General features: G+C 40.7%; 1 protein-coding gene across 8 annotated transcripts in view; it reads left to right on the forward strand.

Moving 5' to 3' along the window:
* MTCL1 (microtubule crosslinking factor 1) overlaps positions 1-18,761 on the forward strand; it is a 102,116-nt gene that overhangs the window by 56,427 nt on the left and 26,928 nt on the right. For 4 of the 8 annotated variants that reach the window (XM_057368902.1, XM_057368903.1, XM_057368905.1 and 1 more), the window contains 5 exons: positions 2,992-4,317; positions 5,265-5,420; positions 13,013-13,105; positions 15,932-16,162; positions 17,760-17,948. In XM_057368902.1, coding sequence (XP_057224885.1) covers positions 2,992-4,317; positions 5,265-5,420; positions 13,013-13,105; positions 15,932-16,162; positions 17,760-17,948 — 1,995 coding nt within the window. The remainder of the gene's footprint in view (positions 1-2,991; positions 4,318-5,264; positions 5,421-13,012; positions 13,106-15,931; positions 16,163-17,759; positions 17,949-18,761) is intronic. The other 4 variants (XM_057368904.1, XM_057368899.1, XM_057368900.1 and 1 more) reach the window with 3 other exon arrangements.

Raw genomic sequence — 18,761 nt, forward strand, 5'->3', positions numbered from 1 at the left:
TGTGGGTGTCTAACCCTCTTGCTGTTTCTACTTGGTTTCACCTGATCAAGAAATCACTGATATTTCTGTACACAAAGTTTCAGAGGGACAGATGCATGAAGGTTGGAGTCCTACCCTTCTGGCATGCTTAGATCTGGCTGATAAATCTCTCCTGACCATTCTTTTCCTTTGGAAAAAATCTGTCAGGGGAATGGGATGTTCCCTGGCAGGGAAGCGAGGAAGATCTAGAGCTTTCTCACCTTTCCAGATGGGATCCATATTTAGTAGGCAAGATTAACATCCATCAGCTCTGTTGTTTCGTATGAGGCTTGTGTTTGTTTAACAAAAAAATACCTTGCTTTTTTCAGCTCTCATGAAAAAAAAAAAACTTAAATATTTGATCCTTTTTAAAAAAAAAGAAAAAAAAAGAAAAAAAAATCTGCCAAGACACAATCTGGCAATAAAGTAATATCGTTAAATAAGTTAACAGTGTTTTTGTCCTGCAATAATAACACTCTAACTCCACAGATGCATTGAGTCGTGCAGTGATGCCAAGCAAAAACATTGGGGTCCTGACCTAAACCCCTCGAAGCCTTTCCCTTTTCTTCAAAAGCTCCAGAATGCTGAGTGGGTTGTCCTGAGTGCGACTCAGTGACTGCTGTTTGTACTGTTTGAAAGGCAGTGGGTGTCTGGCTGGAGCTCCCTCTGACCCCAGGCTGGGAGAGGCCCCTGGGGCTCCCAGGCAGAGCAAAGGGATGGGGGCAAGAGCTCCTTCCCTCGGGCATCGCTCCAGCTCCTGCAGCCCTGGACGTGCAAGGCACCAGCTACTGCCACTGATGGCTGGGCATTTGAAGCCTAAAGCAGACAAGAAATTGGGTAAAGAATTCAGGATTACAAAGACAGAATAAAGAAAATGTCAGATTAGCTATTAACAGATAAATAAATAACCAGGAGTAGTCATCCCATCTGTGACCTCTGATGTGCAGCACTAGTCTGGCTGTAATTTTCCTTGTGATCTTTGTATTTCCCTAAAAGCAAAACCTAGAGTTCTGGGGATAAACTGATTCCCCATGATAGGAGAAACAGAGGTAATGTGTTGCACAGCCCTAGCCAAAGATGATGCTTTAATCATACAGCCTTATCAAGCCAGAGCAACCAAAATTCAGAGCAACTCCAGTGAAGGCTGTTTGGGATTTTGCCAGGCTTTAATCTGATTCTTAATTTGCACTTTTGAGTTATAAAGAGAAAACCAATTTACAAATATATGTGTGAAAAGGGGGAAAGTTTATGCAAGGAGAAAATAGGATAGAAAGCCCATCCTCTAGAGGCTCTGCTTCTAATCAAGCATAAGCACCTCGCTTGAATTAATTTAAAACTTACTCTTCTGATGCCAGAAACGCGATGACCAGAATTTTAGTCAACCCTTGAGCTGACTGCAGTTGTGTTTGACTCTTGGTCATAAATGACAACCACTTAATAACAGAAACTGTTGATTATTTTTTTACCTCTATCATGTTATTAACTTATAAATTAACTTCTTTTCTATTTAGCACTTTAAAGTCCCAACCTGCAGCAATGAGAAAGCTGACGGGGCTCAGAAGCATACAACCAATCCCTTTTGTGTCTGTTTAGTTATTAAAAGCTGAAATTAAGACATAATTAGTATATATGTAAATAGAATGGGGAAAAATTAATCTAGGTAACATAGAAGATGAATGTGTTAGGATGTGTTCTATAGAAATCAAATAATTTCCTCAGATCGCTGAGCCATAATTAGTTTGGTAATTTTTTTTTTCCATAGCCTTATCTGGGTGAACAATCAAAGCCAGTCATGTTTTCTTCTGAATTTGGTTTCCATTATTAGGAATCATAACAAAATGGTGCTTGTGAAGGATAAAAGTGCTCYGGAGACCAAAATGAAGTTTCCATATATAATTGCACATATGTCCACATGGCCTACCAACAATGATAAAATCTGCTGTCTCAAGAGATCATCTTTCAAAGCCTGCCTTCCATTATACTGCTAATGCTGATTAATGTGTCTCTTTTGAGGCCAAGTGCCCGTATCTCCATGACAATTCATGAAAGTGATTCATGCAAGGAAATWGTTCATCGGCTTAGAATTTACTTAACCTTGTCTCTTATTTCAGCACAATRCACACTGGAGTTTTCATTTGAGATGAGATGCAGTACTTTAAAATGCCCAACACACACAAAAAACCYCAAACAGTCATTCAATACCCTGCTACTTCCTGAAAAAAAATGCAGGTTTTCACATGGGATGGATTTGAATGTAAACATGGTTTAATGAATTTTTCTTCCCTTTTTCGCATGTTTTCACCGATCTCCCTTGTGAACAGTTGTTCATCCCAGAAACAGAGATCACAATCTGCTCTGTCCTAATAATAACAGCAGTAGAGACAACAGTGTGCTTCCTATTTGGAAAGCATGTTAGGAACTCAGTCTACTTCATAGCATTATGAGATCACAGTAATTAAAGTCTTCACTTTTTAAGGCAACCATGCAGTTTAGCACACCTTTGTTGTGCTTTCTAGGTGAAGGAGCCCAAAATTTGGGATTATGATGAGCAAATTCATCTGAGTAGTCTTTGTTTCATCATGCTAAAGGGAAACAAATGTGTCATTAAATGCAAATGGAACAAAAAGTGCAAATCATGGAGCCTTTTCATYTGAGTCATTATTTTCCACAAAATTTGCTCAGCATTTGAGAAAAAACATTGTGCTGGCATTCTTGCATCACTGAAGACTTGCATAAGAACACCTTTATTTTGTTCTCCCTCTTTAACTCTGGTCAAGCTGCTTTGCCAATTTAACCAAGACCAAGGTGTGAAATGTGTCAACTGTGTGGTTTGCGCAGCTCTGTCTCTGCATTGTTTGCACACCTAGCAAAAACTGCCCAGAGGATGTGGAGGTGGAGATTTTGGAAAATAAGCTGTTGGCTGTGCTTCTATTATAACACCATCTTGGGGTGGGGGGTGATTGTTTTTGGCAGGAGGACAGCGCTGATTTGAAGTGCCAGCTCCAGTTTGCCAAAGAGGAGGCAGCGCTGATGCGCAAGAAGATGGCCAGGCTGGGGAGGGAGAAGGATGAGCTGGAGCAGGAGCTCCAGAAGTACAAATCCATCTATGGAGACGTGGACAGTCCCCTGCCTACCGGGGAAGCAGGGGGCCCACCCAGCACCAGGGAGGCTGAGCTGAAACTTCGTTTGAAGCTGGTGGAGGAGGAAGCCAACATACTGGGCAGAAAAATAGTGGAACTGGAGGTGGAGAACAGGGGGATTAAAGCTGAGATGGAGGATATGAGGTGCCAGTACGAGAAGGAGTGTCTCAGCAGGGACCACATTTCAAGCATTCCTACCTCGCCCTACGGAGACTCCGTGGAGTCGGCCACAGAGCTGCGCAGGCACCTGCAGTTTGTGGAAGAGGAAGCAGAGCTGCTGAGGAGGTCCATCTCTGAAATTGAGGATCACAACAAGCAGCTAACAAATGAGCTGAACAAATTCAAGTTCGAGCCGGGCCAGGAGCCGGGCTGGTTGGATGACACGGCGTCCAAAGGTGGTGGGACCTTGCAAGAGGAGCTGAAGTCGGCCAGGTCACAAATCAATGAGCTGAGTGGGAAGGTGATGAAGCTCCAGTATGAGAACAGGGTCCTGATGTCTAACGTCCAGCGTTATGACCTCGCCTCTCACCTGGGCCTGCGCACTTCCAGCCCCAGGGACAGCGACGCCGACAGTGACGCTGGGAAAAAAGAGAGTGACAGCGAGGATGGTCGTCCACCACAGCCAAAGAGAGAGGGGCCCATCGGGGGTGAGAGTGACTCCGAAGAAGTGTATGAGAAAACATCAGGCTTTGGGAGTGGGAAGCCATCAGAAGTCAGCGACCTGTGCTCCTCTGAGCTCCTGAGAGTGAAAGAGGACACCGAGTCGTTAATTAACATCAAGCGTGAGGCTGAGCGGCTGGAAAGGACCGTGGAGCGCCTTATCACCGACACGGACAGCTTGATTTATGATGCAAAGGTGCATATAACCAGCAGCCCATCCACTGAGCAGGGTTTCAGGAGTGGTGAGGAAAGGGGAGAAGATAAGCATGAACCAGAGCTTCTGGACACCGTCAACTCCAGGATGAAAGCTTTCCGGAAGGAGCTCCAGACCTTCCTGGAAAAGGTGGATCACATTGGAGAGGGCCTTAAGGAGCAGATGGAGGATCTCTCCCCTCTTCCCCATCTCACAGAGTCTTCCAGTTTCCTATCCACAATGACATCCATGTCCCGAGACTCTCCCATTGGTAACCTGGGGAAGGATTTAATCACTGACTTCCAGGTAGGTCAGCCTCTTATTTGCCTTCTTCCTGTTTATCGTTTCTCTTTCTTTCTGGCAATTGCTACCCTAAAGCTAATTTTCCTCACAGCTGCTTTGTTATGATTTCAGACCCGCAGTGTATTAAGTGTGTAATGTTAAACAAACACTTTATAGGTTTTTTTCTTTTATTTATTTGCACAATTCCTTTGATTCAGAGGYGGTTCCTCGTGGCAAAAAGGCTAATCTATTGGTGTTAAAGAGATCTGTCTTCTTTTTGTCTGTAACAGCAGTGTTTCCCCATGAAAGAGGAGATTAATTTAAAAAAAAAAATCTGATGAATGTAAATTAGAAGCCTTGCTAAGAAATGTGAGGAGGTCTTTATTATGCTCTCTTGTAAAAGGGTCAGGCATGTTCTCAAAAGCCTTGCCRAAAGAACCCAACCGAACGCAGTTTTCTAAGCGATGTGTTTTGAAAAGCCTGCTTACAGCTCACTCCCCTAAGCGAGCAGCGAGTGAGAAGCTCTGTAGCCAGCGAAGGACTGCCTTGCCTAAAGCGTTGCCCATGGGCGCATGTCTAAACTGCCACAACTGCCACACTGGATATGGCTTTTCTGCACCGCACAAGTAAGGAAGGAAGAGCCTTGTGTCCCATATCCTTCATGACTTGTATGCTTGCTGTTGGTTTGACTCATGCATCCTCATTGCATGCGCCTCATAACCAGTGTTTGCATTCTTTTTTCCTCTCTTTCTCTTTTTTGCTTTTCAGATGTTTCAGCCCATCATTTTGCTCATCCTCATTTTGGTTTTGTTTTCTTCACTTTCTTATGCCACTGTATTTAAGTTGTTTTTTCTGTTCACGCTTTTCTTTGTCTTGTAGTTTTTCAGTCGTCTACCTTACCCATTTTGTTTTCTTTATTCCCTCCTGTCCTTTTGTTTTTTTTTGTTACAAACCGCCCATGCACCTAACAGTCCAAACTGAGGGATCAGATGGAGTGGCAGCTCAAACAAGATCGTGGAGAGGAGCAAGAGATTCGCCACCAGCGAGCCACCACCGACCCACACCGCAGAGCTGATGGAGACATTAAACTCTACAGGCCAGGAGACAAGGGCTGTTTCAGTCTAGAGGTCAGCAAAGCAGCCCATCTTACTCACTGCCTCCTGCTGCCTTAGCCAGGAGATGAGTAACAGAAGCCAGAGGTTGGGGGAGTGAATTAGACCAAACAYGGCACCCCTGAAATTTGTGTGAAATTTGTGGGTGATCTCATTTGCCTCGTGCAGTTCCAGAAAAGCAAATTGGTCTTAACTTTGGAGTCATCACCCTGCTCCCAGTAGCTTTGCCAAGGGGRAAGGTGCAGGTCAGGGACCCACTACAACTGAGTAGAGAAATGAAAGATCTCCAGAAGAGAYTGTAATCCCTGATACTCAATCATGCTTCCAGGTTTCACCTTCTTGGATATCTTAAATCTGGAAAGTCCACAGATAAGAGATTGCTTTGCATTTTGCCAGTCAGTTGATGGCTGGTGTGCATGGTGATTCTCAAGAAGGAATACAGTGCCCTGCAGCTTCCAAAAAAAGCTTATTTATAGTATAATTCTCCATTGTTTGGGTTGTTGAGTACTTTTCCATTTGTCAAAAACATCAATCAATTTTTATTTGAATCTTCATTCATGCAGAGACCCTGTCTGCCTCAGTAAACATCTCCTTATCTGCTTTCTCATGARCACAGATTGTCCAGACAATTGATCATGAAGAAAACAATTTCTAATCTCTCTCATAAAGGTGGGCAGTGAGAGTGGTGAGAAACTTTTCTGCTGGCCACTGGGAAGCCAAATCTTGAAATGGTGATGGTTAGAGCAACTTCTAGTGAGGGATGAGTTTTAACACGTTTTCAGTTCTATAGACATGTGAAGAAGCCTTAATGTATCTGAAACCCCTAAATGAGTCTGGGAACAGGGCACTGCTGCCTAGCACAGCTGGGTTTGTGAATAAGCAGTTGCAAGACCTAGAAAGCAGAGGGAGGAAGATAAAACTTCAGGGCAGCTGATAGCAGCACGATGATGTGTTTAACATCAAAAGGAGAGTGGYCCTTCATCTTAACACAGGTAATTCTTTGCTGGTTTGGTTTGGTTTAAAATATCCTGACAGCACAGAGTTTTGGTAGGATTAGAGCAATGAATTTGTACAGCAACGTCTGTCCCAACTTTTCACTCATGGCAGTGATGATAGGCCTGAGGAAGGATATCTGATAAATCCAGACCACCATAAGCCTCTCACTGAAGGGTGAAGTAATTCTTCYTCAGCTATGAAAGGGGCCAATGAGGTAGAGAAATCTTCTCGTTCAGCATAGATTCTTTTGCAATCACTAATCAATATTGCTCGATAGTTATGGTGGATTGGGTCAGAAAATTACTTCAGCAATATTTCAATATTAAAAGATTTCTTTTTAAATTCTGCCATATTTATTGGTTTCCCCTTATCTGAGATCAGTCTTGCTATCATAGAAAGGCCTGTATGTGTATGCCCTCTGTTAGGATCAGGGATTTGGCTAAATTTGGCCCAATACATTTTTGTCCTCTCAAGATGGGATGATGTATAAAACATGTACAGCAAATTGTGCTTGAACAGAGGATGGACAGTTTTCATACGTAGCCTGACAAGGAACAGATCAGTAATTATAATCAAAGGTGGAAAATAGCCAATTTAGGACCAGATGTGCTCAAAATATGAGCAAGGTTGGGGCTCAAATAGTCTAACTTGAGAAAATGTGGAAGACTAAGATGTTTTTTTAATCACGATTAATTAACCAACAAAGAATGTTACAGTGCTTTATGCAAAAGCTTTTCAGTACATTGGCAGTCTGTGGAAATCCTTAAATCTGTATTAGTCAAATGCAAGTGAAGCAGAAGAGTTTTCAAAATTATTTTGGAAGGTATMATTTTTAATTTCATTATTCATTTTAATTTCAATAATCAATTTAATTATTTTGATTTATTTAATTTGTTATATTTCATACACTGCACAAGCAAAAACTGCTATTTTTTTTGTTCAGGTGAATAAGCTATTCAAATACCAAAGGGTTTTTTTAATTACCACAGAAATTTCAAATGGAGACTCAAACCTTTTAATGCCTTCAGCAGGTGTGGCTATACATGAGTCTTTATCTGCTTTAACTTAACAASTGAAAATATACATATTGGCCACTGGATAACATTGATTGATGATCTCCTTACTGTGTATGGACTTTCAGCATGAAAACAACACATTTCTTTTTGTTGAGGAAAATGTTTTGGTTTTTTTTTTCTATCGAGTAAGCCCATTTATCTAATTTTTTTTCCAAGCTGAATTTTAAATTACAATTTTCACAAGCAATGCCAAACAGCTTCCATTTAGCAATTTCTTCTATTTTTAAAAATTAACACCGTGGKAGCCTAATTGTTTGATTAAATACAATAAATGCAGACAGACATGTGCTCYAAACTACCCTGTAGCCTAACTGTAAACATCTGCTGTTGTTTGGGTTTTGCACTGCAGTTGTTAGTGCAACAATGTTATTAGAMTGTATTTGCATATTAAGGAGGTGGGTTAGAGTCCCAGTCCAAAGGAAATATCTTGAAATTGCCTTACGAGCAGGGCTTTGTTTTGTTGCTGTAACAAGCYTTTCAGCTGCTCTTGTGGGAGGCTGGAGCCCATTGGGGTGGATGTTCAATCCATTATTCATGATTTTAGCAGAGCTCTGTTATGGTGGGAGGGGAAAATMATTTTTCACTCTCCAAGGAAAAAGCAGGTGAACTAGAAGGAATTGTCCTGACAAAAACAAACAGGAGAACTAAAAAAGGTAACATGGAGTAAACATCCTATGGCAAGAAATGGAAACCAGTGGGAAAAAATGGTAACTAATTGTTCATCTAGTGAATTTTACCAGTGGAATATCCATAAACAAATGGGAGCTCCTTAAGCAGTCTCCTCCTGTTTATTCAGAAGGAAGAAGACATTCTGAAGAAGAAAAATTTTATTCTTTCAAATGACTAARTATGGTTTATTACAGTACTGGATACTTGATGCTCTTAATTGGAGCTGTCTCTCCGAGTTCTGTTCCTTCAGAGGGCGTCAGTTCTGTCTTTACCTGAGCAAGTATATTTCAAAGAAGGCAAAAGCACTTTGCATTTCAGATTTTGATTATTTTCATACATGGCTTTTAAAGACTAACACATTTARTTCTGTGTAGAAAAATATAAAATCTGTGACACTCACAGATTATAGAAAAAGAACCACTGAAGGGAATTCACATAAAAGGARTGAATTGTCACCAGAGATTTAAAAYAAAAGCAGGTAGATTGGAGATGGTGAGAGCATGTCTCAAAGAGCAAGTTTTCCACAAGGTCTAGTAGGAAAAAAGGAATAGCTCACRCAATAATTTCTTCTAAGCCATTATTAATATGTTTATCCATTTTGCTTACTGATCATGCCAGTAAGAAATGTGTAAGYTAATACCTTGGTTAAGTGTGGACCAACCAGATACAGTGATGTGCAAGTTAGATAAGTCACTTCACTACCTGCTTTGAATCAAAATTTCTGTGTGAATATACTTCGAAAAYATGATGAGAATTTTGATCTATATTTTGAACGTTCTGTTTTTTAGCTGGTGCTGTTTATGTGCAAATTCTGYAATTCCATATGAGAGGTTTTCAGCTGGATGGTTGAAAATACACTGAAAATTTGCAAATTCATTTCTCGGGTTAAAGATTTTGTTTTACGAGAAAGGAAACAGTGACTGGTTTACATATTGTGACCTTTTTTCCTTCTGATTAAAAAAAAAAAAAACAAAACAACAAAAAAACAAAAAAAAAACCCAAAAAAACCAAAAAAAACCTCAAAAAAAACCTGAGGGGCCACATAGAAAGTTGTATGTCTAATGTCCACTATTCCTCCAGTGCAAAGCTGTGGGAAGAAGAATGACAAACTGATGCTGTGGTTTTTCCTTCCCACCAAGATTAGGGGCAGCAAGAATAATTTACTTTGATGTATTGTATTCTTTCTTGCTATGTAAGATTCTGTAAAGGTTGACAATATAATGGCTTAAAAGATCTTTTATGATGTAAATCTGGATATTTGAGTCCTAACTGAACTTGGAGAGACTTTGTGTACTCTCCATACAATGAGATGGATTTTTAAAGACCTGGAGCAAAGTGTTCTGTGTTTTCCCAAACTCAGACACTTTTCATATAAGCACAGACAAATAACCACATGGCTKCCTATTGTACACTAGCAAATGGAATATATGTCATCTGTTTTTAAGGGGTGAGAAGAAGAGAACATCTTCAGAAGCAGCCTCTGCAAATTTAGTTAGATGTGAATTGCACGTAAAAATATTACAAAAGGCACTGGAACTTTCTTTCTGATTGTTGCATGCAATGGTCAGCTGTCAATGTGTGAAAGAGTAGAAATTTTTAAACTTTGTGTTCAAATGTAAGGTCCAAATATCAAAGCACTATAATATAGCTTTAGAGGAGCAGCATAAAAATATTCATCTTTTGACTGCCTTGGAACTGCACACAAATGCTGGAGAGCTTCATTCTACCCCTCCTCCTCAGGCCTTATTTTGTTTGATCATTTCTGGGGAAAAAAGAAAAAAAAAAAAAAAAAAAAAAAAAAAAAAAAAGCTTAAAAAAATATTCCATGAAATTTCATGTTCACGCTTGTTGCGTATAAATTGATTAAGTTTGCAGGCAAATTGAGATTGCAATTGGCTACGGTAAAATGGAGAAAACAAACGAGCAAAACCCAGCCATACCTTGTCTTGGATGGCAATCTTGTAAAAACAAGTCATGGCAGAAATGTGGGACGGTGTGAAGCTGTCACCAGTGTGAGAGGGRCAAAAGGGGTCGGTACAGTGAGGGACCGGTGGTGAAGTCCCCAAGTGTGGATGACTTTTCTCTGCACATCCTCATGAGGTAAAGCCATCAGCATGGATTAGCTTGTTCTGGAGTGATAACAGGTGAGATAAAAGCACTGAGCAGGAGGATTTGGCGGTGCCGGTCTGAGGGGACAGGAGTGGAATTGTACCTGGTAATGGATAACGGGATCCATGGGAAACTGTTAGTYGGTGTTGAGCTGCGGATGAAGCGCAGCTGTTTCTGTGGTGCTGTGGTAGAGTAGCAGTAGCTCGTAGTTGCCACGATACYGTGTTTGTGTGTCTGGTTGTAGTGAGTTTGTGTCTGTTCTGTGCTGTCAGTGCTCTGTGTGGCGGCCGTGGCGTTCGGGGTGTTTTGCGTTCCTTGTGTAGCTCGTTCCTTAACAAGAAAAAAGGAAACAAAGAATGAAGTTTAACAGGTTATCAACTTTTGTGTCCGTTTTGTAGTAGCGTTGCTTTGCAAAACAAAACCACAGTTGTGCCACAGACCCTGCTGATTGTACGATCGGGAACTGGTTTCCACGTGTGAACATAAAGACATCCATCAGTGCGGCAGCAGGCACCCGAACTGCATACACAAATATTACATGATACATTTCTACATTATTCATTCACAATCCTAATAGATTATTTGGCAGAAATCTATTAGGCACTTAAGCAGCCTTACCTCCTGTGATGTGAGCAGTGCAAAACTGCTGGTAGAAATCACATTATATGTAATTACAGACTATGAGGAGTCCTCAGGTTGCTCTGGAAGGAAATAGGGTGCAGCTCTGYGGTCATGCATTAGCTACTTTTCAACACATTTACTTTAGGACTTATAAAAATGTATTGTCCTTAAAAAGACAAAGCAGTTGTTGCAGGATTTTGGCTTAGTGTGCATGTAATACTGCATCTGTCTTTATGATATATTTAATTTCTTTTCAGTCACTCCAACAGTTACCATATAATCTTAGCACCCAAGTTTCCTGAAACTTGGCTTTGCATGGGCTACACAACTGTAAAAAAAAATGGGATGACTTAATATTTTGAATTCATAGAAGGAAGGAACAGATTTTTATTTTTAATTAACTGATACATTTATTCTTATTTGCCATATTCCCAAAGAAGCCTGATCAGAATAAAATAATGTGGAAATTCCTAATGRAAGTAATTTTTCCTTTATTGCATGTGAGAATTAAATTAATTATTTACAAATGACTGTGCAAAAACTGACAAATGGCATCACAAGCGGTTCTTTTCAAATTACTTGTGAGACCAAATTTTGACCTTATGCACAACAAAATATCTGCAGACACATGATAGTGACAGATAAATTTGATAAGGCAGATAATGTTCTCTCAGTCACTTTATGTGTACCTTTCAGAGGAGTGAAATTGTCTTTTCCTCARGTACAAAACAGACATGCACAATTCAATAAATTACTCAGTAAAGAAGGAACCAATAGGGCCCAGAAAATATAAGTAGGTCCACTTTTGGTTTTCAGCAGACTATGGTCCTGCAGGCAGTTTTGGGGATACTTACATTTGCCTTTACTCATTATTCCCTAGAGGAGGAGTGAGGAATGTCTGTTCCAGTGAGAAATAAATCTTGAATAACCAAAATGTTCCAACAAGTGCTGTGGTGCCTGAACAGCAGCAGCTGCAGGCTCTGCTCTTGGGAAGTTGAAGGAGTGCCTGGGGAGGAGGGGAGTGCTGGGGCTGGGAAAWGGCAGCACAGCCCATGAGAGCGGTCCCATGACCTTTGTTATGTCCTTGCAGCTGCTGAGGCTGCAGCACACAGTACATGGGCCAGCTGGGAATTTGGGATTACGCTTTGAAGCCTGAAGCCATCCCATCTTTAAGTACATCTTTACTCTGGGCAGYAGAGTTTGGTGCTGTGGTGTTTTCTGTGGTCACACACGTGAAGAGGGTGGCATCCAGCTGAGCTTTGGTACAGATAAATCAGTTCTAGCTCCAATATGCAAGACAAAAAGTGAAGGGCACACAAAGTTCTGATCAGGAATATAAATGCCACAATGTTAATTAACATAGTATAAATAATGAGATCTGATGCTACCTTCTTGGATCTTTATTTTTGAGTTAAGTAACTTTCAGGAGCAAAGTTGATGGGATGCCAAAATTAATGAGAACATAAAATTGAAAGCATTAAGATTAAAACAGTATTGGACATGAAAGGGGGGATATTTAATGATTTTGGGCAGATGTCAGGTTGACACAGCTTATCACCGTGACATTTGTGTAGTAATTATTTTGAGTAGAAATCACAGAATGAATTTGACTTGTGCAAAGGGTTGTCTTGTATCTGAAGAAAGGGACCTTATACATGCTTAGTTGGTTTAATAAATGCTATCCCATTATCTGCCCAATCAAATGTGTTGCAAATKAATAAATTATATGGTTCAATATACRTGCATTAGATTCATCTTGTGCAGAGATGTTAAAATTTTACAGCTTTGATTATGATGAAGAAATGCACCGCCAAATATGTAATCTTGAAAATASCACAGCTATTGGAGTGCAAACCCAGAGCAGAGGCCTGAAGGAAATATCCAAAATGTAGCATCAGAATCCCAGCTTTAGTTTCCAGAAGAAGCCACACAGGAAATTCCCACACAGATTTAGGACATTGCTATTTATTTGCACACTGTGCTTTGGTTTTAACTATTGATAACCGTGAGYTGTGCAGATGTCTGTCCTGCAGTTCTTTTTTTCCTTTCTTTAACGCCTCGGAGACACCTTTTCTGCTGAACCTATCCCTTTGTCCTGCTAATCRGCTCAGGGATTCCCATGTTTTACCTGTACAGAATGTATCGATACAGGAGCTTCAGGCTCAGCTTGAGCAGGAGACAAGACTTCACCGAGAGGAGCAAGAAAAGTTTTCAGAAAGGATCATCCAGGTAAATACAAAACCCACCTGCTGGGAGAGACGCATGACCATACTGTGTGACGTGAGCCTTGTTTGTCAGAMCTATGGGAACTTGTGTCCTGATGGCTGTGCCTGTCTGACCTCATCTGAGGAAATGAAGAATCTGGAATCTGGGGAAATCAGAACTCGAGCCCTGTTTTGCCATTGTGAATCTGGCTTCTCTGCTTGGGGAAGAGGTGTTTTTTCCTCCCCTCTGCAGGGGAAGTCATGGTAGACATTAAATACTGCATGGAGAATATTGTGACCCTTCAGCTCCCCATGAGCTGGGGAAAGGTGTGTTTGATCCCCAGGAGCTCAGCTCAGCTCTGTACCTTATTCTGACTCCTCCTGGCCCAAAGAAAATCCAGCACTTCTCTGAAGTCAGAGCACACAGAGCTGAGACACAAATCAGGACATTCTTGTATTTCTCAGTACTCAGAGCTTCAAATCTTCTCATCAATAGCTGATGAATAAATCATATTTTTTTACATGAGATCCCCCTGCTATTTTGAAGGCTGGAGCAGATTAGTCAATCGTTTTGTGATCTCTAGCTCCTAGAGCAAAAAAAAAATCTGTTGCTAATTTCTGCTGACTGTTTGGCTCTTAACTGAAGTTTTCTTTTTAAATTTACTTCATAGWCTAAATTTATCATAATTATTCTGCAGCACAAATATTTTTTCCTTGTGCCATCTAATTTCTTTATGCCTAAGCGGTATCTCTCCGTTTTTTCATAACCAGCTTTAATTTTCAGTAGATCTCCACAGGAGCTTTCCATTGGAGCCTTTGAAGGCAACCAGTTAATTTATTTCCTTCTTACTTGCCTTGGCTGTGAGAGCTTTTTGGAAGCTATACCTGCCTCTTAAAGTTCTTTTCTTTTACGATTGCTATCCATTGAAAAAGAATATTTCCCTATGAATCTACCTCCACTAGRGTCTTCTGCAAGAATTCATGGCTGTAGGGGCTTGAAAAACAACAGCTTGTAAAAGCAATGAACAAAGCACCAGAATCAAAGCTAGCTGTTGGTATTGACAGCCAGCAGAAGTAGAAGAATAAAAGCATCTTCTGGATTATTCTTTTTTTGTTTTGTTTTGTTTTTCAGATTATGCCCATCCTGTTGATAATGTTCCTTTCTTATCACCTTCCAGGATTTCTGGTGGAAGTCACTCAGATTTTTTCTGTATTTAACCATAACTTTGTTTGGCGGGAAAATCTCATCAACATCAAATCCATTGATTTTTTTTTTTCCTGCAAAAAGTAAATTCAAAATCAGCCCCTTTTTTTTTCTATTTTGTTTTTAGGAATGTAATGACATCAAATTGATGTGTGCTAGCAGTGTGGAATCTCCATGGGTGTCATTAGGAGTTGCATGTATGTTTTTTCGGCCACTATGGCTAATTTTGTTCCAGACTACTTTTAAGCTTCATTTAAAACACATTTAAACTAGCAAGTACTGTAAATAATTTCAATTTCATTGAGAACTTTTTAAGACATAGTAGCATAGATGCTAAAAATTTGCATTACGCCAGAACACATCATTTAGATGGCAGGAAGTCCTTAGCAAACAATCTGGTGTAGACCAGTAGCCTGCTTCAGAAGTACCTAAATGTTGCCATGAAAATCAAAAATATATTTCTTGGCAGTATTTATTGCTAGGAAGTCCTAGTCCCTGAAATATTCTTTATTCTTCTGTGAACATTGTTTGTTGTAGGGCGTGTTCCGATGGTTYGGATTGTTGTGGTCATTAGTGCACTGTGGCTTTCATAGATTTTATCTATGGAGCTGGTCAGGAAAAGGAGAGGCTGTTGTTCTGCAGAATGGAAAACAGAAACTGGCACCTGTAAACAGTGACTGTAYTCATTTTCCATCTGCATTTTCTTCATCAGTGTGAACCACAGCTTGGTTGAAGTGGAAACACTTTCTCATCCAAGCACAATTTGAGATGTTGTACAACTGACTTGTGCAAGTGCTGTTGGGTKCAGGTCATGCCACGGTTTGGTTTTTTTATAGTGAGGGAGAAGTCACATTTAAAGAATGATGTTTCAGGTGGCCTTGCATTGAAACAGGTGTAATTAGATGTGTCCTCTAAAGAATGACCTTTTCCTGGTGTTTTCAGCACTGGAGCTGAGACATGTCAAATGCTGAGTGGCAATCTGTTCCTGTCTCTTCAGTCCCTGCCTGTCACAGATACAGTCATGCCAGAATGAGAGAATGTTTGCTGTGGTATCGTTCAGGTGCCTCTAAGTATGATCTGTGAGAAGYGAGGGACCAGTAGTTGTGTCTGAGGTACTGGAGGGGGTTTCTTCAAAAGTGTTGCCCTTCTAGAGGCAGAATGAGACGTAGCCACTCTGGAAGGGTTGAGACTGTGGCTGTGGAGGAAGTGACAAGGAAAATGTTCTGGGTTTTCTGTAGGGCAGCTGTGGTTCCACCTTGCACGAATGGCTGCAAATGCATCTCGTAGGCGTGGTGTGTGCAGCAGTGTGGGGTGGTGGCTGTGCAGAGATACAGTCAAGAGAGGGAGGAAAATATGAGTGGTTTAAAATATTTAACTAGTATCAGAGCTCTTGTTCATCTTTGAAGTAAATATCCGCTTCCACAGCAGGCCACTTTCATATGGTTATCTAAGCAAAGCTTATCATCTGCTATCCTCTAATTTCCTCAGCAGACRTAACTGCTGAGGAACTTATTGAGCCAAACTCAATAGCTGCTCACTGCTGGTGAAAATTAGAGATTTCAGTTTGTCCCACCCTATGCAGTACAAGTCCTGGAGACTGCCCCGGGACACCACSCCATTGACATGTTGCCTGTTATTCCATTAAAGCTGGAGGAGGAACATATGCAGACCCTGCGGAGGAAAGACTTGGAAGTGCAGAGCTTGACTCTGCAGAACAAACTGGAAGAGAAGACCTGGAGTCAGGAGAAAAATCTGCTGCAGCAAGAACTCAGGCATTTCAAGCAGGACACCTTTCTGCTCTACGTCAAACTGAAGTGGCTGCTGAAACACTGGCGGCAAGGCAAGCGAATGGAGGAGGAAGGGGAGGACACATCAGAGGTAACTGACCCACCTTAATAACCCAGATGAGTGCTGATATCCCTTATTTGAGTGTAGACTTGAAATATGATGCAGCATCAGCAACTTTTAAATTGCATGTATGTGGAAAGGGCTCAAGTTAAACGTGAAAGCTTAAGTTGGCTTGTGCTGAAGTATATTCTGCATTATATGTTGCACATCACCCATCTTTAAAACAAAACCCTTAACCAGTACAAACAGCTGGTGCCTAAAAACTCTCTCATAGTAAATGAAAAATTAATTGAAAAATTAATTAGATCTCAAAGGTATTATTCCTGAGGAATTTTTTTAAAAGAAAACAAGCACGTTAGCAAGGTGAGCGAGTCAAATCTGTTTGGATGGGTTGAGTGCTGTTGTTTTTCTCATCCTGTGCACATCCTGTTCCTTAGAAAGCCTTCAGCCATACAGATGGAGGGAAGCTYTGTTTCTATGTTGGCAGCAGAATTATGCAGCTTCTTGTGGGAACTTAGAGTGAATCATCCTTATTTGTTCCCCTTCTCCGTACACACGTCTGTCACTGTCAGCAGCAGTACACCAGTCGTCATCATGGTGCTTTTCCAAGTCGAAGTTAAATCCAGATCAGGAATTTCGGAAGAGCATAACAACCTGGAATCCCCAAGCTGACACATCTCGGCAGGGGTGTGGTTGCCAGCCAACATGCTCTGTGAAGAAAGTGTTGAGTTASACACACGGAATTGCCATTTGCTTCTTAACCAAAGGAAAATAAATGAAGTGGTTTCCCATTCTGATATTTTATCTAAGTTATTGAAAAGAATAGATTTGTTTTGCAGGTTCATGCAATTCTGAAAYCATCTGCTAAGCAACAAAGTAATTTTTCTCAGTATTTCTGATGCTTTTGTGCCCGGTGTTTTTCAAGGTTTGCTGCATTTGGCAGTACAAGTAACCTTTCAGGTCTGGTCAGAGCATGCTATAGTTGAATACTCCAATATTTTCTATTCTTAGATAAAGGGTGGATGAAGATCTTTATATTATCTGCTGTGGTAAAATGAGTCAGAAACAAGAGATGTGTTTCCATTTAGAAATAATTTGCTTCTGCTTTACTTCAGCAGTGCTAATTCGCTTCTGTGTAAACTAGCCAATCTTCTAATACCAAAAAACTTTCAATTACTATTTGGATTTTTTGACTGGTTAATTTATAATCAGCCCAGCTCTAGTTATTTTTGGAGTCATGTTTTCCTCACTCCAACAGAAAATAAAGTGATAGATTTGGACACTTCCTAATCTCCATTACTTCATCACACAATCCATCAGAGTCTTGTGTAGTTCTTGATTAATGTGTGATGGATTTTATCCATCACATGACATTACACCCATCTCAGCTGCATAGACCCCCCGTGTTTCAGGCCCGCAAAGTGTTGTGTTCTCATGTGCAATGTGTCATGTATCACCCAAAGATAATTTCTGTGACCAAATCACCCAAAGATSAGTTCTGTGTCCTGAGCTGAAGTCAATATATCCCACCACGGAGATGCAATCCCTTCCCTTAGTCCCTCAGTAGATCTCTGGCCCCAGAGATAAATGGCAAAAGYGTGTTTCTGTGTTCCCTCTTGCATTCTAGATCGAGCACCCTGAGCCTGTGCCAGATTTTGGCATTCAGTCTGAGCAGAAGACGAATGATGCGGAGCGAGAGGAGGAGGAGGAGGATGTTGTGTTTGCACTGGCAGATTTCTCCCAGCGTCCCACCACGGAGAGCRCTGATCATGGGCCACAGCTGCAGACTGCAGAGTTACTGCAGCAGCAGAAGCAGGTACTAAACCATTTGTACATCTTGCCCTGGGGATGGAAAGTGTGGATTTTCCATGGAAGTTCTGGGTTTCTGTGTTAAATCACCTAGAATCACACTTGTGTGACTGCTTCTAGSTACACAGCAATTGCAGTGGATTTCATCCATTGTATTTAAATTTAATCATGAGCCATGTGATTACTCTTCTTCTGTTGACAGATGCTATCAGTGAAATTCCTATTTCCTCCTGTGGCTGTTTGCCCAGAAACATCTATCAGTATGGGATGGTTTGTAGAATTTACATGCTCCTCTTGTCTGAGCACATCTAATATACTTTTATGTCAAGCTTTTAGCAAGAACATGTGATTTTATTTCCTTTAAATAATTTAAGAAACTGGCACATGTATTTAATATTTCCCTTAGAGATGATGGGAAAACAATGTAAAAGTTCCTTCCTGTCACTGGGCTTGTTTTTAAAAGCCTGAAATCCAATCATTCTAACTTTKCCCTGATATCTCCCCTGCCCTAACTGTGTCAGAGCACTGTCATGTGTCCTAGCTTTTTCCTTTGTTCATTTAATATGCTAACCATCTCAACAATGCAAATAGCAAACATTTAAAGGAGACAGGTTTCTCATAATTTTAAAACAGAAACGGTTCACATGAGAGCATCCTGTTACATGGATTTATTTGTAATCACAAATAGAATGGATAGAGAATTCTATGTAAAAGACGAATTCAGTGGGAAAAAAAAGTTTTTAGTCCTTATGCCTGATATCCCTGGTGTCCCTTCTCTRTCCAGGCCCTTGACCTGGAACCCTGCTCCATGGTGACAAAA

Source organism: Malurus melanocephalus, unplaced genomic scaffold (assembly GCF_030028575.1).
Source record: "Malurus melanocephalus ecotype Western Australia unplaced genomic scaffold, MMel_1.1 scaffold_99, whole genome shotgun sequence".
Classification (NCBI taxonomy): domain Eukaryota; kingdom Metazoa; phylum Chordata; class Aves; order Passeriformes; family Maluridae; genus Malurus; species Malurus melanocephalus.